Source organism: Dermacentor andersoni, chromosome 10 (assembly GCF_023375885.2).
Source record: "Dermacentor andersoni chromosome 10, qqDerAnde1_hic_scaffold, whole genome shotgun sequence".
NCBI classification, from domain to species: domain Eukaryota; kingdom Metazoa; phylum Arthropoda; class Arachnida; order Ixodida; family Ixodidae; genus Dermacentor; species Dermacentor andersoni.
The window spans coordinates 92,006,612-92,033,333 of NC_092823.1; the positions used below are offsets into that span (position 1 = coordinate 92,006,612).

Here is a 26,722-nt window from a genome sequence, read left to right on the forward strand (position 1 = left end):
CTCATTATTTTACTAAGGTACTGAAAATTAAGAAGCAGAATAAACGAACTCCAAGGTACAGCTTCACAAATGATAAAAAGGAGAGGCCACATATTGAAAACAAGTCCTTATTCTTTCGTTCTTAAAAAAACGTTCCAAATATTTATTTCTATTTCGTAATTTTTTTTAACAGACACATGATTATTTGTTATTCCAGGAAGCGAAATTGAGTAGACGTAAGTTATGAACGATTCCTAGCCACGCAAATAGTGAAGGAAAGAGCAAGGAGAGTTGCAATCTGACAGAAAATAAATTCTGTCTTTTGTATTAAGAACGTGGATGTTAAGGGACGACGGTTTTCCCCCCAATATCCAATCTGACTGACTAAATAGTCACTGCACGATGACGGACTATATCGAAGTAAGCGTGGTAGGCAGGCTTCTGGAATTAGGCACGCCCGCATCTAGGTCGCTCTTGGTCCTGCGAGATCCTTTGGCTGAAACAGAAAAGATTCAAGCGCTGCGTAATAGAGTCCATTGAACAACGATATTTTATAGAATGCTTTTGGACTATACCAGAACGGCACAAGGCAGCTCCAGTGGATCGGAATATAATGTCAGTCCATCGAAACTACGTAATAATGAAGCTAAATATAGCCGTAATTTATATCATGCCCAGTTGGATATTCTGGTGTCTTTAACTGAAAGGCAGCATGTTCTTTCAAGGACACATCAAACGACAGCAACTAGTGTGGACAGCATCCCATACTGCACGTTGAAAAAACTTGGCTCAACTGGTGCCTCCACTCTCTTGCACGCTTTCAACATGATTTGCGAGGAAAGATGCGTTCTTGCGTGCAGGAGGATTGCTAACGTGGTCTCGTTGCAAAATCTCGGTAAAGCGCCTTTGTCAGTTGATTTATTCCATCCTGACAGGTTAACCAGCTGTGTTTCAAAGTTTACTGTAGACGTTCGAGAATGGCCATACACTTCTTGTCAATCGTGAACGCCAAAGTATTAATGTCAAATTGAACGCCGGTGAGTGACCCTTCGAAATATTAACAGCTCGCGGGCAAGCGAGAGTGTTGAGGCACTTCGCCAGCTACTCCGAAATAGCACAACGCCACTCTACTTCAATCCGTTACGTTATTGGTTATTTAGGTTTATTTAGGCCAGCCAGCCATGGTGCAGCAGGATCTCGGGAGCAGCCGACACTGTGGCCGCTTAGGTCGAGTGGGTTAGCTTGTTCTATTCTCGCGCTACGCGCACGTGAGCCGGTCTTCGTCGCCTGCTTTGGAGGCGACAGTCGCGCCGCTACAACGTCAGGATACCCTGCCCGACTGCCATAGAATCTAATGTTTCCGAGTAAGCCGCAGGGATTCTGAATTCACCGCGCTTTTCGCATCGAGCGTGGCAAAATAAATTTCGGTGCAAGTATCATGATGTCGTAAAGCAGAGTGCACAGGCCTGACAACTAGGAGGCGCTGGTTTAGCCCAGTGGGTAATGCACTGACCTCCTAAGCGTGGGTGCGTACGTTCGAAACTCACTACAGCCAACGTTTCATGCGAACGCATTGTATGCCCCAATGCGCGGGAAATCCGGCGTTGTAGTCGGCGGCGTGACCTAATGATGGTCGCACAACTGGCCTACGCGCAAACAATGAGGACACGTCAAAAATGCTCGGATTGACGGGAAATTTCTCACGAAGGTTCCTTTGCACGAAACGAATTTATGGCTTTCCAAAGAAAATTTGGTAAATCTCCATCTGGGTGGGAATCAAACCCGGGCCCCCGGGGTGCAAGACGAGCACGCTTCCCCAACGCAATGATGGATTCACCGTTTTCGGTGATTAAAGGTGTGCCTATGGCTCGAGTCATTGCAGGCGTCACATCGCAGCCATCTTGCTTTCTAAACGTGTGGCCTATAGTACATGCGTCGTTGGGCTCGTGGTGGCACTGCCAATGGCAAGGAGGTGGCCCCACGTCATGAGTGTATAATGCGACTGTAAAAAAGAACACTCCGGTTCAATTGAACGGCGCTGAGCGGTTCTTCATGTTATGAAATCCTCGTGGGCAAGCGAGCTCGTTGAAACGCTTGGCCCCTTCTGATTTCGCCTTAGCGAGGTGCAGTTAGAACGCAGGCGAGAGCTGGGGCGGACGAGAGATGTGCGAAAAAAAAAACGTTTCACCAGTGGTACCACAATGCATTGGCATTTGCACACGTAAGTAATCTTGAGTGTCTCTGCTGATATTTCTTCCGCGGTATTTATTCTATTTGTCATGCATTACTTTCTTTATAACGATTACCAAGACGAAGTTAGAACGCAGGCGAGAGCTTCCCTGGCAACGAACACTTAGATAGCTCCGGCCTTTTAGAGCGATGGTGACGTGGCGTCGCGGCAATGTCCTCTCTCCTCACCGAATACACGGCGCGGCAGCAGTTTGTTCCCACTCACCTGCTCTGCTCCGTCAAGGCGTGCACGTGACGTGGCATCGCAGCCAATGGGAATTTGGGTGCCGTTTCGTTGCGACAGAATCCAACCTTTTCGCTAAATTTGCCATTGCATGCTTTAGCGTCAAAAGAACTGTGCTAAACAAACTGCAAAGGTGAATAGCATCATGCAATTATCTGGCATATCAAATGGTTTCATTACAAAACGCATATGTACAATGCGCCTTCCTTGACCTGGTAATGTTTGTTCAGCAAGATATAAGTTGTGGGAACGTTACTGGTACGTTGTCCAATGGGGTTCAGAAGACCTTTGACTCGGTCACTCACCTTCATTTCCTTCATGAACTCTCAACTCTAGGAGTCCTCAAAGCAATAACTAACTTCTTGAAAGACAAAGATTTCATTAGACACAAATGATAGACAAAGCGACGTGGCCACTATAGACAAAACGTTCCGCAAGTAAGTGTAGGGAGCCCGCTTCGCTTCAATGGAGCAATATCAAGATTACTAGTAGTACTTCAAGCTGGCATACACATGTCTGTGTATGTTGATGTCATTTGCATACCGTCATCGCACAGCTCTTTAGAGATTATGAAGCATCGTGTATAGGATGCTTTCCATCCAATAAGAAATTATTTAGGAAGACGGGACATGTAGGTAGCTTATGCCAAATCGGTGGCCTTGTCGTTCACGAGCAAAAAAGAAGCTTGAAATTTATGTTTTTCAACAGATGGTCATTGGATCGAGCCGACTTGCGAACATCGTTTTCTCTGTATGATTTAAGACCACTAGATTCGATGAATTCATCATTTAACAGCATTGCGCGAACAAATTAGTTGGGTCATAAAGGTTTTTTTACGGAACCACTGGTGCAAATGTGGGCCGTAACAACCGCATGCCTACTCCACGTTCAATGAGCACGTGTCCGACAGAAAATTTGGCACTTGCTACCTATTTTGCGTAAACTGTCTGCGCCCACCCTTCACCGATGACAGCTGTTACATGTTAGGAATTTAAGAGTGCACCTTGGAGTCCCGCAAACTACATTTAGTCACCTCACTTTAGCAGAAGCGCCGGAACCACACTTCACTGAGGTTCTAGGATTGGAAACACGTTGGCATCCCTTCACTTTATACTCATTATAACGCGCGCCAAACGTTTTGAATAATAGTGAACTGTCCGGCTGTACAGATGCACTACACGTTTCAAGAAAATAAAGACCGACTTTCACTCTCGGTTCCACAGGTGCCGGAAATAGAAACAACAATCAATGGTCCTAAAAGAAAAATAAACTTTTCCACACCAGCAGCGAAACAACTAGCATTACATCAGCTATTTGGCAAGTATCGGAATTCTACTAACGAATGGTTCTGTTAGCAATGACAGTGCGACGGCAGCTCATAACATAGGAAGTGCTAAAGCTTGGCTGGACTTAGGCTCAAATTGTTCAATTCGTCGTCTTCGATATATGGCGGATCAATAAGGAGAAAGCTCTTATCCAACCGTATTACACCAAGCTCTGCGTTACGTTTAGCGCACGGTAATTAGAATACCTACAGAGATGCTTACCATACACGCATACGTTACCGTCATGAAATATTGAATGTGGAATCCTGAACAAACAAGTGGGAAAAGCAACGTATTGCAAGACACTTCTACGGCAATCAGTGCTAGCGTGGCGGAGGGAGGGATCACCTCCACCCCGTTAGGAATCAACTCTAACGAAAGAGGTGTTTGGGAGTGGCTCTATGCACTGAGTAGGTTACACGGCAAAATTTGAAAGCCGGATGTACATAAAGTGCGCAAGAATGGGTCTTTGAAGCGTAGAAATGAACTGAAATAATGCGGCAAAGGGCCAAGCGATATTGAGGAAGGGGTTAAATTGAATATGCCCCTCCGGCGGAGTAGCCGTAGCGTCTATGACTGACACGTCGTGGCCTCTGATTCAACTCCCTACTGCACCTTTCTATTCTTGTTTCTTTTTTTCCCTGCACTCCTTACCTTAGATTTGAAAACGATGACAGAAAGCATTGCTTCCTCACTGCTGCACGACGGCGAGATGTGTTGTACCATCGGGTGATGTGTTAATCGCGCTGTTTTCACATTAAACTGATTCAGCTATTTTTTACGTGCTCTTTAGCGCATGGCATCAATTCTAAACAAACTGAAACGCGCGACCCGGTGGCCCGATGCGTGTTCTTTTGCCTCAGCGGTGCGGACGCACTGCTTCCTGTGTAGATGTGTTGCAGATGTACGCAAGTGGCGAAAAAAAAGAAGGTTTCCTCATGGCAGGAAAACTGGCGCAGATAAAAAACAACCGGAAAAAAAGTAGTGACACAGTACCCAGTGCTGCAACCGGAGATTTTACCACAATTATAACAAAATAAACGACTTGCAGGGGTTTTTGCTCAGGTTTCTGCCGCACAACTTTTGTTGGCTCGAGGGCCTCTTCTACAAAAACACTTTTTGTGTGCTTTACCTATAGGTTCCAATGTAACCTTTTATTATAAAGTATTGAAAATAAACAGCCACGGCATGTTTTGTTTTAAAAGCGAACCCTCTGCCGCGTTGGCCCTTCATATCATCGACGCGAGCCACTGCAGATTTATTCTCCATCAAGCTTGCTCAAAATCCCATCTATACATCATTCACTACGTTAGGTAGATGAATCAGCGTGAAAGTTCACATGTGTAGGTACACAGAGGCAGATAATTCTTCTGAGCGTATGTAGGACTACGACGTCTTACACGACTCTGTGACGGGCGCTTCCAATTTTTTAAAGTTTTCAATACTGGTCTGCATAGCGGTGTCATTAAAAGAGTCTCCCCAAGAAGCGTCAACAAAGAAGTACACCGAGCGATAAACAAATCTACATGGCAAGAGTCGCTCGTGTCGGTTCGCGAAATGAAAACCGAAGTCGACTAGCATAGCGGTCAGCGGAAGTTCATGGAAAAGTTGCACTTTTCTGCTTCAATGACTCAACCTTTCCGTTAACTAGTGGACCGCATCTTCGACTTCAACATCTTCGTGATCGCGAAATTATGCATGCAACTCGGAACGCATTTCCGCCAATCACTTATGTGGATCGGTAGCGAGGCGTAATTGTATTATTGATCTAGTTACGGTAAACGCAGGCTGCCATGCCATTGCGTCGAGGGGGCACCCAATGAAATGCGGTTTTTTCTTACTGTGAAAACGCGCATCAGCGGCAGGTACTGCAGCAATGATATGCAGCAGCGCCAATCTGCGAGGGCTGTGCTGACTCGGCCACGCTCGTGCTGCAACATATGCAAAATGAACGCTGACGCGAGGGAAGCATGTTGTTTGCTCCTTAACAGTATTTTGCGCGACATATCTTGGCGGGGAAAGTGTGAAAATCAGCGAGGTACGTCGGATGCACTTCCATAAAGGCACTGCTGGAGTTCTCTAACGTACCTGCAAAAAAACGTTGAAGGAAGACGTCGGATGTGCCTTTAGCCGCAGCCTAAATTACAAAATCCTTGGAGGTGTGGTGGGCTTGTCCCCTATAGGACGCACGATACCACCCTGAATAGCGGAATCAGTGGAAATTCGCCAAGCCTCACATTTTATCAAAATATATAGGACACCGAAAACGTGGGAAATTTGTACGGACTCCTGATAGGCTTTTAGCGTGTCTAGAACATACTGATGGCACCAACCACACGCACGAATGAGCTATGCAGTTCTAAATAGTTTACGCGGGCTTCTGAAAGAAAATGCGAAGTGATATTGCAGTGAGTAGCAGGGCATGCTGGCAAAGCACGTAGCGAATTAGCAACTCGCTCGCAAATTCGGCCGATAAATATGCGAAAATTCACTTAATCCCTTGATTATCAATGATTACGCCACGCTTATTAATGTGGTAATTCTTCATGTAGCCCGTTTAGAGCAAATTATATGGATTGAATCCTTTACGAAGTGTACCTCCAACTAAAGTACTAGCTGGATGTAAACCTTTCAAGAAAAACGAAAAAAAAAAAACGAATGACTAGTTTATCGACTATGCCTTAGAACGGCATAAACGAAACATTTCACCGACCGCTTACGCTAGCACAATTGCTGGGCCCTTGACCACTGAAAACAACCCCTCGCAAAGCATTAAACTTAACCGAACACTTTTTTTTCATGACAAAGGCGTCCTTAAGGAATACAAGAGGCCGCGCTGAATATTAACGACAGCGTAATACAACTTGTATCTATTATTTGTATTAGGGTACGCTTCTACAATATGTGTGATGCTCTTTTGAAGCCTACTGAAACTCAGTTTCGACTGTCATATCTCACTGCGCGCATTATTTTATTGCTGTGGTTTCCTCGACTATTCTACTGTTTGTCTGCTCATGGCAGACTACGTCGTCACCACGCGTGTAATGTGAATTGCCTTCACGTCACGTTGGATATATATATATATCAAAGGTGAAGTGTGAACTATTTTTACAACTATAATTGCAATGCAATATTTTCTGTCAGTTTTTGATGACGCACGCTGTTAGATCAAGAGACAATCGATAAGTGAAAGCAAAGCTATAGATATGTATAGAACGTTATATCGAGAGCTTGACAAAACTCCGCGGAAATGGCTTAGCGATATGAAGTCTAAAACTACCGTAAAACTAGAAAGTGCCACATAATTTATAAAACTGCCTTTTCACACACGGATTATGAATGTCTTGCGTATTCTCGGTTCAGTTTTACTGAAATAATGCCCTATTTATTATATTATAACTAACCTACGTAGAATTATTCCTGGTATGTGTTTTCTTTTGAGAGTAAAGGTGCAGAAGCTGGTGGAAGCATCTAACATGATTTTTCTTTCATGTTGAGATCGCTTCAGCAAGAACTTCCACCACGGCATTGTCGACGGCAAGGTACGGGTCATCGCTCGCTTGCCATTGTTTATTCTACGTACGCTGGTTGTTGCCAGTGCTGTCCACCCTGTTGCGTTTCGCGATTCCATCATCCTCAGTTCACATAGCTGTTTTTGCGAGAAACATATCCTTAGACCTAAATACCTGTCAAAATTGCTAACTAGTCAATCGAGGAATCTGCACACCTCAATCAGTATCGCACTCGGAAACGAAGAAGCCGACCCTATTTTGCTCAGACGACGTCGTTTTCTTTTTACATTTGCAGGCCCATACCTAAGGCAGAATTCCGGGACCACCTTGCGATGATGATGCAGGATTCAGCCTACAGGTTCGCCGATGAGTACGAGGTACCAGTTGCGAACAAGTTGCTGTTTTAGTACAATTATTGTATCTGCCTAGCATGGAGGTGCGTACCACGAAAGAAAATACGGTTTCATGCCACCGTTAAAAAAATTTTCTAAATATTACCTGGAGAAATATCTGGCTCCACCATCTACGCCAGTTTCCTAACGGGCGTTGTGTCGCTTTGGGAATGCAAGGATGCGATTGCGGGAGGTTTCCACTCGAAGGTGGCCTGGACTAAAACACGGGAAGGGCCGCGAAGGCAAAGCACAGATAAAGCTTTCTTAAAGGACTATTTTTGAAACAGGTTGTCTTTCACCCCTACTTTCACCGCTACTAACATTATATGTAACCGTATACCGCGTAAATAATTTGCTTTCGTTTAACTGAAAAGGCTCCATATTTTGGAGAGCAAGAACACCAGCCAGTACTGAGCAGCGAATGAAATTCGATTACTCCAGATTATCGTAGCTGGGTGTACCTTTCTGTACACGGGAATAACTTTTATTTTTTATAAATACCGGCAAGCCATCGTACTGAAGTCAAGCCGAGGTTAAGAACATCCGCGTACCACGTGTATTATGTAAGGAAAAGACCAATAATATGTTTTGTACACATGCGTTAGCGTGCGAGGTAAAAGAACTAAATGTCGTAATTTTCCAATCAATAAATTCCTTTATACTTCTCAAGCTTCTTAGGGCTTTTTCGCCCAACAGGCAGCGTAAAAGGGTGTGTGTAATTGTATTAATTGTTTGTTGATTCTGTTTTATCAGAGACTGGTTGAACTCAGTGCACAGTACCCTTCGGACGTCGCACGGCATCCAGCAAACAGCAAGAAGAACCGGTTCACCAATATTCATCCGTGTAAGCCCCAGCACTGCTTCTTGGCGTTTCCACAGCAAGTGCCTGATGATAAGGTTGCTGGAAGTGATACTTCCAAACCTACTCAATCTTTACGCATGCCCAGCCACATGATGACCCGCCGTGGTTGCTCAGTGGCTGTGGTGTTGGGCTGCTGAGCACGAGGTCGCGGGATCGAATCCCGGCCACGGCGGCCGCATTTCGATGGGGGCGAAATGCGAAAACACCCGTGTACTCAGATTTAGGTGCACGTTAAAGAACCCCAGGTAGTCAAAATTTCCGGAGTCCCCCACTACGGCGTGCCTCATAATCAGAAAGTGGTTTTGGCACGTTAAACCCCATAATTAAAAAAAAAATATTAGCCACATGATCCGCGCTTTCACAATAAATTCACAAGTTGCAGAAATTTTGCAAATGACCATTGTCACAAACGGCGGCGTACACTTTGATTAACTACGCCTTCGTGTTTTTGTGCAGTTGACAAGTCAAGGGTACCCTTATCCGTTGTAGGCGATGACGAACAGTCGTCCTATATCAACGCAAGTTTTGTGAAGGTGAGATGATGGTGAAGCGCAGAAGCTTGAACAAATACCCTTTTATCTCAATCTTTATCAAAAGCGTTTTTTTTCATATTAACCGAGGAAGTCATTCTGGACATTCTATCTGAATAGCTTTACTGTATCTAGGTAAATTTTGTTAGTATCCTTCATTATTTAAAAATTCCGCAGCTTATAGTCAGATGTGAAGGTCACGACGCTCACAGTAAATGAAGCTTCAACATGTCTGGTTCTTTCAAGCTGAACGTGTTCTATTTTACGTTACGCATCTTTGAAAAAATATGCGTAAGCGTAGTGCCACTTGCTCATGTCCGCGTAGTCCGGTGTAATTATCAATGTTATAAAACTTGATACGACCGCCATAACCGAGAGCGCTGCGGCGACGCGAAACACATCGGACGGAAGTTCAACGTGAAATGATAACGCAACTATTGCAGGTGATGTTTCCAGGTGCAGTGCTGGCATTCCGATCGTTATAAGTCATTATCGCTGTTTAGCGCTTTACACATCCACGTCGAACCTTGATCAACCGTGATGAACCGCACTCTGGCGGAGGCTGCGTATGGCGTGGGCGGTGCGTATGGCGAGGCAGCGCGGGCCATTTATTTATTTATTTATTTATTTATTTATTTATTTATTTATTTATTACAAATACTTTCAGAGCCCGAGGGCATTGCAGAAAGGAGTGGGTAATACATATACAAGTGTGCAATAATACAATTTTTGAAAATACAAGTTAACAAAATGGCTCGAATGGCTCGCGTGGCATTCAATGGCTTGAATGGCTCGCGTTGCAGCCAGAGGCAGCACGGAAATGATCGCTTTCAAGGTTCGCTCCCTTCTGTGAGCTGCATCTTGAAAGCGATCGTCTTACTTGAAGGACTGATGGAGAGACCGACGGACGGATGGTTTTTCTCGCTGGGAACGCATATAAATGCTTAAGCATTTGAAAGGCAAGAGAAAAATATTAAGTGAAGAGGCAATAGAGAACTGCGTTTTTTTCAGCGGTTACGCCACCACGCCTAGCTCGTGAAAAAAACTTGTAAAACTAGAAATGATGCTAGAGCTATAAAGACGCGTGCCGACGTTGTCTTGAAGCTCTGGTGACAGTGCGACGTCAGGAAGTTTCACAGCGTTTGTTTCCGCCTAGTTAATTATTTACCGGCAGCAACGCTGCTTTCTGATCGAACAACATAATAAATATAACATATTTTTAGAACTATCTTAGAGTCAGAAAAGGCAAAGTACATAAAACCTTCAAACCTCCTTTGAAATTTTTTACTTCACACATTGCTACGAGCACCGATGTTTTCAGCACGAACTTCAAGAATGTAAGTCTTGCCGTCCTTTAGTCAAAGGGGATTTGTGAAAGATTTGTGTGGGTAAATGAAAGGGGATTTTAAAGACTACTTTATTCTAAACTTAGTTACCGTTGCTCGTTAGTGTTCTCTGAGAGGAACACGAAAGATCATCACCAAATTAATTTAAACTGTGTTATGTTTCATTTTTTCATACCCAACACTAAATTAGCTGTCTGAAAAGAGTTCATTATTTTCCAAGACTTTCTATTTCGTTGGCGTAAGCTCCGGTACTATAGATGTCATAATCTTTTTTTAAGTATGTCTCGTGTTTAGGCCCGCTTTATACCAGGAAAATGTCGTGACACTTCCTTGCTTCGATGTAGGCCTTCTTTCATGATGAAAATTAGGTTGACGTTGTGTCAGGGAGAATTTTCGCGGTGACTTCACGAAACAGCCGACTTTCATTTAAACCTCTCATTCGGCTTTCCAAGACCTCGCTCATCGTAGGAGCTGTTGTTTTGTATTTCATTGGCTTAAGGTTCTTAATAAAGCCAAGCGCAGTATTCCTCGTTAATATGCACGTACAAGTGAGGAGCCGACCAGAATATAAAAATCAAGAATTATGGAACGGTAGTTGTAATGCAGTAGTGCTACTGAAGCGGTAACCGAATTTTTTCTCCTTTCTGTCTTTGACAAGCGTTACCACCACTTCACAATGACCGATGAGCTTAGGTGACTCGCAAATATTTCGTACTAATGTAAATCTCAAAATCCTTATTTTTCCTCTGGCTTCGTTCATACACTCGTCATGAAAAAAGTTCGTAATAGAGGCGTTTGATGCTGCACTGTTTTGTTTGAGGAAAACGTCCATCCCTCAAAAGACAGAACACCACTAGACTGCATGAAGACTTCACACGGGAATGTGTCTTCTGCTATTTACGCGTACAAGCTGCGGTAATGGGCCGAATGCCCATTGCGGAGTAATGAGCCTGTCTTTAGCGTCGTGACACACCAAGCATTTGTGGACGTAACGCACTGGCTTGCCGCTATAAGCCTCTGTATATTATGCCCTAGATAACGATACCTTCGACATGTGTATCTAATATAGCTTAGGATAATGCTTGCATTCAGGAACTGTATTACAACGACATGGTGGCGTAAATGAGTCACTGAGTGAGGCTCAACAAAATGCGCTCTTATTCGCGATTTTGTGTTTTTGAAGAGTTGCTAAGTACCACACGAGGACGCCGCCACCCTAATGGCCAAACACGGTCTCCTAGCGGCTTTGATTTCGTTTACGTTATCTTAACTTTCATATAGCATAACTCTACTAAACTGCGCTATACAATGCACTTCAATCTCTAACGACCGTAAATGTGGCCAATGTAATGACAATGTTAACCCAACAGCGACCACTTCTGACGCACGGTAGTGCGAGTTTGCCTACAGGGGCAAGAAATCAAACGGAACACAATGGAAATACGACGCTATTCAGGTGCTAATTGTTGACTGAAAATTTGTATGTGTGTATATGTGATGAACTTAACACAGCGCTCACGGGGAGTCGTGTTTCCTTTGTCTCCCGCATGAATTGTTTGCCGTGCAGAAAAACGTGCAACCGCCTACACTCGCCCAGCTTGTTACGGTTTCTCGCATTTGAGCGACATTGGTGCCGTTCGATCGGGTGATGGAACAAACGCGAGTTAATGACATCTTAGTTGAAAGCAATAAAAAGAAATGGGCATGGGCAAGACATGTTATGAGGAGGGAAGATAACCGATAATCATTAAGCGTGACGGACTGGATTCCAAGAGAAGGGAAGTGTAGCAGAGGGCGGCAGAAAGTTAGGTGGGCGGATGAGATTAAGAAGTTTGCAGGAACAACATGGCCACAATTAGCACATGACCGGGGTAGTTGGAGAAGTATGGGAGAGGCCTTTGCCCTGCAGTGGGCGTAGCCAGGCTGATGATGATGATGATGATGATGGTGCAGCTCGAAGTACTGCTTGGGATATGTCTACATTATAACGCCAGTTGTTGCATGTCCATCACTCGCAGCAAGGACAAATGGCATCTCGCCTTTTTCAGGGTTGCAACGCGGACCGCGAGTACATTGCCGCTCAAGGACCCAACGCACTGACCGTCAATGATTTCTGGCGAATGATCTGGGAGCACGACGTTAAAATTATCATCATGCTTACGCAGTTCATCGAAGGGAACAAGGTGAGATACAAGCGGTGCTCGCACTGGTTAGTGAACTTGCCCGTGCATACTCACAGAATTTAGCTCTGTAGAACTCTTGCTCTTTCATGTTTGCTATCTGCAATGCTTTGTTACGAAGTATAGACAAAGATGTCTACATGACTGCACACACGTATGCAATAAAGCATAAATCAATTTCACACGTCAATTATCGTACACATACATTAAATATCAGAAACAAATAATAAGTTAAGCTTTCTTTACGTATTTTCCAGTGCTTGGCGTAGCTGCCTGTTGGTTCCGACGTTGTCAGGAAAGAATATCTTTAGATCTGCATACAAAGGTTATATAAGGTAATGCGTGATGTGGATCATATGACCCTTGTACGCTCCCCTAGTACGTGTACCTCTTGGCTGCGTAATAAAAAAAAGTAACTTCCTACACTAAAGCTAATAATATAATGTCGGGTCACAGATATGAAGCACACCGATGTGCTAATGAAATGGTGATTTATATTCCATAGATTCCTTGATTTACCTGATTTACGCGCTGCCCTTAGCAGGCTGTTGATACAGGATGCCAATAGCCCAATACTACGCAGTATAGTAGAGTCCGCCGACAAAATTACTTCCTTTGGGTTGTCCCTCATGCCCAGCGGATGCCTTTGCACGTGGGTATTGCTGAAGATGAAGAGACTGATCGCCTCGCTTCAACTTAAGCTCACAACGGGAGTGGCTTCCCAGAAATTTCATGTGTTATTGACAACGCCCGTGTGTTAATCAGCCGACACCTCCTAAAGCAGCACCCAGGCCACCGTGTTGCAAACGGCTTGTTCCCTCCCCATGTCCGTAGTCAAGGCTTGCCTCGTAGTGCTAGAGCATTGTTAGTGAAACAAATAGTTGGCTCTGTGTTGGTGCCGCAACGCTTGTATCGTCAAGGACGTGTGGACAGTCCGTCCTGTACGTCCTGTTGCTCCTGTGATATACTTGGACACCTTAGATCGGAGTGTCGCGCATTCGTCACGCAAAGTGCACTGCTAATTAAGGAATATGGACTGATTAGACTCAAGCGTACGACCCTTGACGATTGCCTGTTTCCGAGAGGGAGTGCTGCTCAACGTGACCAGCTCCCATTGATGTTATAAGAGCCTTGCGAACTTTCATCCAGAAAACTGATTTGGGCTCCCGTTTGTAGAAATTTGTTTCCGTGATCCAGTTTTCTTTTGCCCGTTTCTCTGTCATTTGTTCATTTCCTATTTTCTTTCCCATTTCTTTGTTTCCTATCCTCTTTTCATTTCCTCCTCCCAAAAGATTACGCAGGTGTTGTGCCTCTCTTGGTGGAAGTTGTCAGCTTGCTCCCTCCCTGTTTCCTTCGTGTACTTGTATGTTTCAATAATAATAATAATAATAATAATAATAATAATAATTAATAATAATAATAATAATAATAATAATAATACCAATAATAATAATATATTTACTTTCTTCGGCTTAGCAATTTTGCCTGGGCCACTGAGCGTGCGGGCCTCTGAGCGAACGGGCGTTTCCTAATTTGACACAATAGGTACAAAATATTGGTCGAAGCGTGCTGTACTTTTCTGTGCATACATCTGCCATTTCCCATCCTTTCCTTCCATCACGACGCAGTGCCTAAGCAAAGAAGAACCTGCACGACAGTGAAATCGTGGCTATTTCGTAGTAAATATATAAACATTCCACAAGACTTCACATTGCATAGGGTTAACGCAAACAAAATTATACGCATTCACCGCTTTACCTAAACTTCGCCTCGCATTGATTGCCCCACGCGGATGTGATTTGAATTTTTTTATATTGCCGTGCTCGGTGGCGAAATTTTCAAAACACAAGATTTTAAGGCAGTGCCAAATAACAGGTCAGTGACGTTGCAAGCGTACAATTTTGAAAAGCCATGTATCGATTAAAATTATATTAGAGAAAATTTTTCTGACTCGCTGCGGCTGCTCAGCAACTATCGCATTGCGCTGCTGAGCACAAGGTTGTTTCGCTTCTGACCATGGGCGCCGTATTCCGAAAGAGGTGCATTGCCAAAAAAAAAATAGCGTGTGCCGTTAATTGGCTGCCCGTTGTAGAATCTCAGGTGGCCGAAATTATACCGCAGTTCTCCATCCCACTCATTTTCATAATCACATCGGTATCCTGGCAGGTAAAAAGCAAGCCTCCTTTTTTTTTCTACTGAAATAGAACCACAGCGTGACTTTCATACATTGAAATACCTTTTTTCATGCCCAAGTACGAATATTTTGTTTCATGCGCGGCTGTAGTGAAGGTATATTATAATTAAATATGTGTTGGCGAAGTACATATACTGTGAGATATTGACTTTTAGGGATATAGTGTTGTCCGGCTCACCGACACAAAAAAAACTCCACTTTAAATATTATCGCACGTCATAACCCACGTGACTCTGCATATGTACGCCTTCCCCCGATGCAGAAAAAGTGCGAGAAGTATTGGCCCGACGACAACAAAGAGCACGCCTACGGAAGCGTACAAGTGCGCAAGGACTCGACTGCGGAGCGAGAAGACTTTATTTTGACTGAATTCAGAATAAAAGTAAGTACTATGCTCCCACAAAACTCTCTTTAAGTCAAGTTCATCGCATTTTATTGATAATTAGAATAGGGAAATAGCTGTAGACCTTAAACGCAGTCGCGCATCAAGAAGTGCTACAGTTTACTGACGTTTATTTTTCTCCATGAATGTTATATATCTACAAATGAAATAAAATGTCGCAAAGTGTTATTTCAGTTTGAACCTAATAGGTACATTAATTAGTTGTGTTAAATATGTACAAAATAAAACTCGGTCAAGCATATTCTATGCGTTATGCGTTCCGTTCTTTAATCAGCATTTTGTAGTGTCAAACACAGGGCTGCATGTCCTCTACGTTGGGCACTATATAGTTACATTCAAAGATCCCGTTTTTTCTTTTGTTTTCGTTTTCGTCTTAATGTTTCACGCCTAAATGCCCACGTGTCTGCGTCAGTGTGACGTCAAGGATTTCAAACTACGTTCACGCATTTGAGTCATTGTGCATTCTCCAAGCTTTTTAAACTGAATTATTTGGCTACCTCACTATAGACTATGTTTCTACACAACAAAAACGTAAAGTTACTACATCCGTGCAGACACTTTCAACAATTCATGGCGTCGCGGCCGGTTGGTGAGGCAACTAAAGACGGCCAGAGCTAGCCGCCTATCACTTTGTTATGTATTAGTCTGGCGCATAAATACTCCTCTGAAACTTGTATTTTAAGAGAGATTCAACACTTTCTCCTATGAGAAAGCTTTAACTCGTGGCAAACACCCATGTCACTGGTTCAAATTAGTATAAAACGCTGAAACGCTTTTATTAAACACCTAGTATACAAATTTAATGTATTTTCTGCGCATCAAAAGACAAAATTCAGTTCTATCGACTGTAACGAGGCGAATTTAATTGAGAGAGAGAGAGAGACAAAAGGGAAGGAAAGACAGGGAGGTTAGCCAGTGTAAATACCGGCTGCCTACCCTGTGCTGGCGTAAGGGGTAAAGGGAATAAAAGGAGAAGGTTTAAATTCAAATGAAGTGCCTGAGAAGGTTTAGGAAAGTTTCCGAAGTTTTCCATGTTTGAAAGAAAAATTTGCACGAAATTTACAAATGCGTGACTCTGCACCAAGAATAGCGTCCTTTAGAGCATTACAAGCTGACATATTTTCTTTATGATTTTACAGCGTATCTGAAATTGTTACAACGTTTACGAAGTTCTTGCAGATGTCCTACTCACAATTCTTTTTTATTTCACTTCAGTGTGTATTGCATCCATTTCGTCCACTTACTATATAATAATAAACACTGTTTGCATAATTCACATATCGTTTTTCGTTCCTAACATACCGAGTCGCAAACGGGACAGTTTAGTTCGTGTTTTGAAATTTTAGAATTTTAAGCTGTTTTTCATAAATAAACTTAACGGCCTCAATTGAAGCTCCACTCCAACGGTCAATCGATTTTAACTATTTACTTTATCCCACAAACTTCATGAAATTCGATGCAGGTGTTTCTGGAAGAACGTTTTTTCTCCATTATCGTGTATTTGATAGTAGCCTCCGAGCTGAAGTGTCCTCCTGAGCTCAATTTGAATGTCGGCTGCAACCAATTCAGCTCTAATTAACGCGGCCACATACCATTATAGCACTTCCTTCAGTCACAGCGTGGAAATTTTTGCAGTCGACTTGTCTTTCTTTAATTTTAATTCCTGTCCCTTGTTGGCGAGGATATAAAGCGCAAAACATTGAACTCCGATTAAACGTTACCTACTGCACGTTCAGTTTAACCCTATTCTATTGTGTGATTATTCTATTATTCTTATTATATTCGTGTGATTAGTTCTTTGCTGCGCGCCAACCACTTTTGCGGAAGACACTGCCGCGCATGAAGAGATGCTCTACATTCCCTGTCATACAGTTAATTGGGAATTTTTTTTTCGCAATTCTCGCAGCGAATAATTACCTTTTTCTTGTGGTTTTAAACGATGATAGAAATATTTTATCCCTCATAGACTATGTATCCCATAAGCTATGACGTGGCGCTCTTAGCACAAACTCATGGGCTTGGCACCGTCCGCGGCGGTGGCATTTTGAACCTCGCGGAATGCAAAACTACTCGTGCATCATGCATTTTGGTGCACGTAAAGGAAAGGAAAATCAACGACGGTCTAAATGAATCGAGATCATTCAACTACACCGTCTGTCATAACCAGATTGATGTATTGGCACGTAAGGCCCCCGATCGATCCTCTTAATTATATTAATGAACAGGGGAAAGAGTACTGACCATAAAAAAACTGCAAAAAATATTTATTTCGTAGTTTTACCTAAGAATACCCAGTTTCTTTCGAATTCTCAAGAGGGAGCATCATGCAACCCGTTTTGTTTTGTTTCGATACTGCCTGCAGCACCTTGCAATAAAACTGTACAACATTGACACAATTCTCAAAAGTGTTCACAATTTCTTCACAGTTTCGTAGTTCACCCGCCACCCTTTACTTTTGCTTCCTCACCCAGCACGGCTTTCATAGCTTCTTTTGCAAACTTCTGAGTTACCTTCTAAATCTCGCAGTTTTGTATTTCATATAGGCAAAGATATTTAATTGTTTTCAAAAAAATGTAGGACTTCAGCATGTATTGGCAAGTGTGAAAACTTTTTTACAGTAAGCCCTTAAAGAAAAATGCAATTTCCATAAACTGCATGTAACCGCGTAACTATGCTACTTTTATGTCGTAGACACAACGTGTTTTTGCTTAAATCTAAATTTCTGCAATCTTATCTTTCTTTTATTCCTTTTTGTTCCCCGTCATTAGTGCTTCTTACCTTATTTGAAAAACACCGTTAGCATTTGAAGCTTCAGCGATGTTCTGCGAGACGTCCACTCTGACACACATTTCGAGGTTATTTAAAAACAATACGAGCTGCCTAGGCGTCACAATCTGTGGAAAAAGAAAACCCTAGACATCCAGCTACTTGCTCCATCAGGTACCTAAGATGATTCTACACTTGCGTTTCCATCGGCCTCAAACGACTGAAATTGCATGAACGTATTGTTATGGATGATGCATTTATGCTTTTTTTTGCTACCTTGAAGAGCACTTGTTAGAGTGCAAGAAGTCCCTTGAACAACGTCATACATTTCTGCTCTCGAAGTACAAAATCGGCGGACAACGGATTCTGTCTTTGCGGCATAAGGCCTCGCTGCTCAATAAAGAAAAAGAATTGGCAAAAGAAAGTAATGCGAATATTTTTTCAAGCTTAACATAATTGTCAGAGCGGAAGGAACGGAGCATCTTTGAGAGTAAAAATTTAGTTTGCTAACATCCGCGTTCTTGTGTGGCTCTTACCCGGAAGGTAATTGCCACGTACAGGGTAAGCCACGCACATACTCATTCGATTCCTGTACATAGCTTCACATACCTGAGGCAACGTCACTGGAATTGAATGTTGTCATGCCACTTGCAAATGGCGTGTCTCTTGCGGTCTGTTATTCCCCTCATCCCCTTCTGAGGCTGGGTAGCCAACCTCACCCCACCTGACTACCCCACCGGGTAGCCAGCCGATCTGAGAACGGGTTAACCTCTCTGTCTGTTCCTGCTTCCTCCTCCTCTTGCAGTCTGACGATTCCAGCAAGTGGCGTAGCCTGCGCCACGTGTTCTTCACTGCGTGGAAAGATCACGGGACTCCGGAGAAGCCAGATACACTCATACAGTTCGTGCGCACCTGCCAAAGCATGTTCGGGCCGAGGGGGGGTTCGCAGCCACCAATCCTTGTGCACTGCAGGTAAGCTTGCACAGCGTAAAGCGTGCCGGCACGCGCTATTTGAAAGCTTTAAGTGTATTTGAAATTTGCAGCAGACATAGCAGCCCATATGCGCGTAATATCTTTTTGTTTTTTTACAAGAGTTTGTTCTTTTTAACTGTGACGCATATATACTGATTGTCGTCGTGGGGCGCAATCGGTTGCAAAACATAGGTGAGTTCCCGACGAACAAAAATGATGATTTTGCTGCATGCACTATTTGTTGATGACATGAAACATTCGTACCCTGACAGTCTGATTGGTTTCGACAAGTTGGGCTCACAAATGACGATGAGTGGAAACACATTGGTGTACACATACTGACGGAAATCTGAAATTCGTGATTTTAGCCCTCTGGCGTTCCACTGCATGACGGACGCTGCCTTGACTTCTTTTCGGAAGGATGGGGTATGGGTAGCCATCTTTCTAGTTGAGGGATTCAAGCACTGGGCTTAAGGCGTCCAGAACTTTAAGTGCGCTTCGAGCAGACGGTGTCCCCATCTCAACTAAAATCGTTCGGATGGCCTCCATGAGGGAACGTAGCACTCTTGTTTACTCTCATAGGCGTGTATATATCGCCTTCCAACAATTTCGACACTAAAAGATTAGCGGATATCTTGAGTGTTTGCCCCGCTCCATGGGTCATCATAGGAGATTTCAATGCACACCATCCAGCATGGGGAAGTACAAAGACAAATGCAAGAGGACGAAGATTATCAAGCGTCGCCTACAACTATGGCCTTACTCTCTTGAACGATGGTAGCCCCACCTTTCTTCGAGGCGTGACATACGGCAGCTGCCTCGACCTTGCTTTTGTCTCCAACTCTCTCGCCAGATATGTGAAGTGGTTTCCAGATATTGAGACCCATGGGAGTGATCACATTCCCACCTATCTGAACATCAAAGGCTTGATGTCTAGATCTGGCCCACGGAATACCATTCGGACGATTCAATGGGCCAACTTCAAATCTGATATGGAAGATGCCTGCAGCGAGGGCCTACCCTCTGGGTTAGAACAAACAATTAAAAATACGATGCGGAACGCCACTCGCATACTGACGATCTCTCACACGCGAAACGACTTCGACATAGAATTAGAGCGACTTCGCGCACTTCGTCGCCGGGCGGAACGTCGATATCGGCGTACAAGATCAATCCATGACCTTAGGGCAGCCAGGAGGATACAAAAGAAGATTCAGCGTCGAATGAATAGATTAGCGTCGGAACGTTGGGCAACGTTTTGCCAAACACTCGACCCCCGCAAGCCGCTGTCTCACATTTGGAAAACGGTGCAAGGTCTGCGTTGCCTTCCGGAACAGCGTTTTCCATTCAAGGCACTCGCGCTTTTCCAAGGGCGGCAAGACATCGATGTCGCAGAAGACTTTTGTGTGCGAATGGCAGACCAAGCGACACGCCCAGATCCTCCAGCCCGAGATGATGTCCCCCATTCCCGAGATTGCCGCATGGACCTTCCTTTTACAATGGAGGAGCTCGAGGCGGCACTAGCTCTCTGCAGGCGCTCATCATCTCCGGGTCCAGATGGTATATCATACCGAGCCTTGTGCTATCTCGGAGAATCCGCACGGACAGCACTATTGAGTCTCTACAACACCTCATGGCAGGAGGGAAATGTTCCTGACGAATGGAAAGTGAGCCGCCTGGTGCCAATATTGAAGCAGGGCAAATCCCCACTAGAGCTCACCTCTTACCGCCCGATAGCGTTGGCCAGCTGTGTAGGAAAGATAATGGAACGGATGATCCTTGGCCGCCTGGAATGGTACCTTGAACACTACAAGATTTATCCGAGTTCCATGGCTGGTTTCCGACGTGACCGCTCTTCCATCGACAATGTAGTTGATCTCGTTTCATATGTCCAGCACGAAAGGTCCCGTAAACGTTTATCTGCAGCTTTATTCTTAGATGTGAAAGGGGCATACGATAACGTATTGCATGAGGCTATTCTCGACGCTCTTGTGACGGTTGGCCGAGGTGGCCGAGTATTTTTATGGATTGCAAGTTACCTATCTGCAAGATCATTCTATGTATTAACTGACGATGGCCCAACTACGCGACGCTATACCAGCAAGGGCGTTCCTCAAGGCGGTGCTCTCAGCCCGACGCTATTCAACCTCGCTCTTATTGGGCTTGCTGAACACTTGCCAACTACCACCAAAATTTCAGTATACGCAGACGACATCTGTCTCTGGACTTCGGCAGTCACACGTCCTCAGATACGTGCACGGCTTCAGAGAGCGGCTACTTTGACAGCGAGCTACTTGTGTGAACAAGGTCTCAGCATATCGCCAGAAAAATGCGCCCTAGTGGCGTTTACTCGCAAACCAATGACGCCTTATGTCATCTCAATCAACGGGCGGACCATTTCCTATGTCAGAACCTACAGATTTCTAGGCGTAATTATCGACCGAGACCTCTGTTGGAGCCCGCACGTGGCTTACATGAAACGACGCCTAACAGCAACCTCCCAGTTGTTTAAATACCTCACAGGAAAGACGTGGGGGATGTCAGTAGACGCAATGCTGAGACTCTACAGAGCTCTCTTTCTCGGTTTTTTAAGATACAGTCTACCTGTACTGAACAACACCTGCAAGACAAATATTCGTGTTCTGCAAGCAGCGCAAGCTCAAGCACTCAGAGTTTGTCTTGGTTTGCCGAGATGCACGTCAACTGAGGCAACTATTGCGATTGCTCGGGACCATCCAATGCAGACTCACATCACGGTGGAAACCCTGAGAACGCATATCAGACATTTGGCACGGGCCCCCTATCACCACCTTGCAACACTACCTTCAGACAGGCACCAAGCATCATTCTCAAAAACTATTGTCAAGTACAACGACAAACTTCCCTCGGGCTTCACCGCTGCATCTAAACCATCGATGCCCCCTTGGTGCCTTGTCAGCCCCACAGTCCATCTCAACGTGCCAGGAATCGGGAAAAAGTCTGAGCTGTCGTCGCCTGTGCTGAAACAACTGTCTCTGCTTCTTCTGCACGAGAGGTACGCAGACAGTGCACATATTTATACTGACGGTTCCACAAACATCCAGTGTTCGTCCGGTGCTGCAGTCGTCCCAGAAAGAGGTATTACCATCAGCTTTAGGACTGACCACCCAACGACATCTACATCTGCGGAACTAGCTGCTCTTCGAGCTGCACTCTGTTTTGTCAATCGGGAACCACCTCGACAATGGTCAATTTTCAGCGACTCAAAGGCAGCCCTACAATCTGTACTATCAGCTCTGCGTCGCGGGCCATCTGAACAGCTCGTATTCGATATTAGATGCCTACTTCATACATCACATGAGAAAGGACATCACGTGACGTTTCAGTGGCTGCCAAGTCACTGCGGCGTCATCGGAAATGAAGACGCCGATAAAGCCGCTCGGACAGCTCTTGAAGACACACAGGAAGAGGCCATACCACTTTCACGTTCCGACGCAGCCAGCAGACTTCAAGTGCTTGCACAGGAGATCACGCTCTCTCTATGGTGCACACCAAGCAGCCAGACCAACCGCAGCGATCATCAACACGACCTGCCCTCCTTGATGCATCTCTGTATGCCAACCGGACTCCGCCGAAGTGAGGCCACCCTGCTTTATCGCTTATGGCTAGGGGTGGCCTTCACGAAATCTTACTCGTTTCGCATTGGAATGGCCGACAACGCTCTCTGCAATGCCTGTCTTTGCGAGGAGACGCTGGAACACATTCTGTGCGACTGTCCTGAATATAATGTTCAGAGACAGTCCATGGCGTCCGTTCTAGCGCACCTTGACAGTAGACCATTGTCAGTTGCAACCATTTTCACATATCGCCGACTGAAGACATCGCAGCTGAAGGCGACGAAGGGACTACTTCGGTTTATGAAGGATACGGGCTTGGACAAGCGACTGTGACAGTGATGTTACGTACCACACAAGAGTGACAGACTGTAACCAACGATGTGTGTGCCGTGTTATGTGCCCTCTATCTCTTCTCCCCATCTTTCATCCCCCCCATCCCGCTCCCATGTGTAGGGTAGCAAACCGGTTAGGCAAAACTGGTTAACCTCCCTGCCTTCCTTCTCCACTTTTTCCTTCCTTCCTTGCTTCCTTGTTTCTTTACTGCATAATTCATTATGGGATCTTGCATAGCACAGAAAGTTTACTTCCTTGAAAACATTGCAGTCAGTGAGAAGCGGGCGTAGAAAGGGACACAAAATTCACCACATGCATAGCGCGCATCAGTATAAGTACTACCACCAGTATTAGAGCCAGTGAGGTCAGTAAGAGTAAGATTGCATATACCGAACCTTATCGAATGACATTTCCTATCAGTAAAAATGCTCCCTCGACTGTATTCTCGGTAGGGAAAAAATGAGTTGCGGGATGTACGTTTATTTCTTGTTTTGGATTGCATTTCATGTTCACCGACTATATCTTTAGGTCCTGTTGCTCAACGTGCATGCAGAAAGTGAGACACGAAATGCGTGTGGAATGTACATAAGCTATTTTATATGAAGTGAAAATGTGCTGGTAGCTTGAACGCCAAAAGGAGTAGTAGCTTGTGTGGCAGTCGCAGGGCATAGCACGGCTTCATATTTTTCTACTTGTTCCTGAAGCACAACTCTAACAGGCCCTTTCGGGGCAGTTCGCATTACACTTAAACTTCCCCGCGAAGGTTTTATAGCAATAGATTACGGAAGAATGTCTACGCATCCGCCCTGTATAGGATAATAAACTGTTATACTTGCTCATGCAACAAGCCCACCTCACCTCTGTAGTCTAAGCTGACCAGCGACAGTGCGTGAAAATAAAAAATTTCTCTGTTTGCGCACTTCGAAAATATAGTGTTGACATAGATGTATATCCGTAAGTTTGGCGGATACATGTTTAAGTGGAATCGATAATTATATACGATGCAGAATTTAGGCATACCTATAGACGACCACATTGAAATGATTTTAAAAGGCGTTGCTGTGTGAGCCCACTCGAAGCAAAGAAACATCTCCCTCAGGATCAGTATGAGCCATGCTGCGCCCGACAACATATTTTGCTAGCAGTATTTGTTTGTTCTATCATTGATCTGGCTCACGAAGCTGTCATACTGGTCAATGAAAGTAGCCATTCAGGCACAATCGGTTCCATCGCTACCGGGCCAGTCTCAAGATTTCAATAGACACTAACAGGATATACAAGATCACTTTCACGCCGAAAATACCCTTCCAGAACACAATTTTTCTGAATTTCTTGGTAATAAGTTGACTAACAAAATAGAGATCTGCATTTCATTTTTTTTTGTAATTTTCACGTGAATAAACCAGCGCTGGTACGTCACTATGACGTAACAAATTGTGTGGTATTTCGTATTTGTGCCATTTTGATTCTGTAAATATTTATTGATAAATCGATATCCATCCTACCTTCCATCCATCCATCCGCGGGGCTGTACCATGTACCGCGGGTACTCCCGGTAGTTCCTTCCGGAATTCTTTTTTCTTTAATCTTCATCAAGTACATCAGTGCTGTGCAGCTTAGCTGAATAACCAGTGTAATCACCGCCGAACAGTGTACCGAAAGGCTAGTGCTGTCATTCATTCATTCAAATGGTATACTCCTCCACACTGCTGTGCTTCTCGTACCTGTTCTGTGTCGCATAAGATGTTGCTTCGCCACATAGCATTTGTTCCTCATACCTCTTTTGTGTCACATAAAGTGTGGTTTCGAGTCGCACCTTCAAGTAAACATCACGGCACTCAGTTCAACACACTGAAATTTGTAGTTTCGATGCTTAGAACTTCTGAAAGAATATATTTACTTGCGTATTACGGATCCTTACTATACAATAAAGGGAAGCTCGAGTATTGATAAAAGGCCTGAGCAGAACTTTTGTATAGTACGGGTAGTATCCTCTTTTTGTTGACGTCTCCTGCTTTTTGTTTTAACGTAATGTTCTTTATCCCACGACACTGAAATTTCATGTTCAACTGCAATGAAACACTGCGCATCTAAGAGACGATTTCTGTATGCGTTCAACGCTAAGGTGTCTTCACGTATAAATAGAGTGTTTTAGTTGAGCGTGTTTACGCTCCGCTAAGCAGCTAAGTGGAGCGGAAGCGCGAATGCGCATGCGCCGTCCGCCTAACCGTAAGCGGGTTAGCGGAGCCAGGAACACGGTCCGCTTGGAAGCTGCCTGAGCGGAGCGTGCTGTGCAGCGCTTTGGCTAGCGTTGGCGTCAGAAAGGATTGGATTGGCTGCAGAAAGCAGCACGCCGGCTATCACGTCGCGTTCCCCAAGAGGGCGCTTTATTTTCGATTGAATAAAATGGACCGGTAACGCATTACAAGCACACGTCTAGATACTTCATGAAGAAATAAGTTATATATAGATATATAGATATATATACACACATATATACGTTTTATTATATAAGAGTGATCAATAGGTGTTTTTATTTTCTTTCATTACCCTGAATTTCGCCAGGGGGCGCTGCAACTACGAAAGGTCCGCTCCGCTACGCTAAACGTATAACTAAAACAGAAAAATCGCCCCCCGCTCCGCTGTGGTTTAGCGGGGCAGCTCGGAGCGGAGCGTACCGCAAACACGCTCAACTAAAACACTCTAATGTCTGCGATATCGCAAACATGCAATATCGTGCCACATTGTTCCGTGTCCATGTGGTGAGCACAGTGGCTGAGCGTCTAGTTCGTTCCGGTGACCTTTCCCCGGTAAAAATCATTCCTATATTTGCCAGTAATTAGGCATACAAACATTCAATGCAAGTATGCCGAATAGGTGTCCCTTTTCGACAAAAGACCTGTACTGCTGTCCCGAGCCTTCTTCATTTGTGTGAATATTCGTGAATTGACATTTAGCCCCGTGGGCGTCCTTATGCGCAGGCGATCGTTAGGTACACCCTCGGTCCTCGACACTACGAAAACCACCATATTCTTTGAAACAAAATATACTTGTAGCAAAGTAAAACCTTTACCCATATCTGCTGGCGCGAACGCTAGAAACCACATTTCACAGTTTCCCATAGCTCAGTGACAATGACTGTCCATGATGCTCTGGCACACATGAACAATGTAATGCAAAAAAAATAGATTCTCTTTCCTTTCACGGAAGAATTCAAGCATACAATCACTGGGCAGCCGGTCATAATCGCAATGCGGAAGCGTACGTGTTTCAACCCCGAATACACGGAACAGCCGGAATCCTGCGGCGAACAGCTGGGCCTGCAACCAGAATTGCTGTCACAGACGACGAGCCTTTTGCTATCCACCAATTTAGCGTTTTTGTTTTTTCGTGTGGAGGGGGGGGGGGGGATGGGGGGCGGGAGTCATGAAGCTTTCTTTCATGATGAGAGTGGAAATTTGTTATTGTAGAAGGCTGATTAGCTAATGCAGCTGAATGTTTTTATTTAGTTACCATTTAATGTTTGAAGAGACACTCAAAAAGAATATAAATTGACCAAAAGGCCACTCTCGCAGCAAGTTGGTAAGACAAAAATGACTCGGAAATGATTGACAGGTGGCGACGCCACTCCGAAGTCCCTGCATTAGCTCGTTATGAGGCCATGAATTTCGAGCGCTCCTTTCGGGACTAGTTAAGCATGTGTCGACAAACACGGACAAAGAATTGACTTCAGCATAAAAAAAAAAAACACTCAGCCTAACGCACCTGGAGACACGCCTTCTAGGTTAAAACAAGCTAAATAAAAGAACATACCTGCATATCGTTCACGTAACATTTACGTATAGTGTACATCGTTCCA

At 44.4% G+C, this 26,722-nt stretch overlaps 1 protein-coding gene across 1 annotated transcript in view; it reads left to right on the forward strand.

Annotated features, from left to right (window-relative positions):
- Positions 1-26,722, forward strand: part of LOC126544329 (receptor-type tyrosine-protein phosphatase H-like) — a 123,020-nt gene that overhangs the window by 85,047 nt on the left and 11,251 nt on the right. The window contains exons 21-26 of the mRNA XM_050191613.3: positions 7,585-7,666; positions 8,435-8,525; positions 9,000-9,076; positions 12,468-12,602; positions 15,056-15,175; positions 18,768-18,934. Of these exons, the coding sequence (XP_050047570.1) occupies positions 7,585-7,666; positions 8,435-8,525; positions 9,000-9,076; positions 12,468-12,602; positions 15,056-15,175; positions 18,768-18,934 (672 nt within the window). The remainder of the gene's footprint in view (positions 1-7,584; positions 7,667-8,434; positions 8,526-8,999; positions 9,077-12,467; positions 12,603-15,055; positions 15,176-18,767; positions 18,935-26,722) is intronic.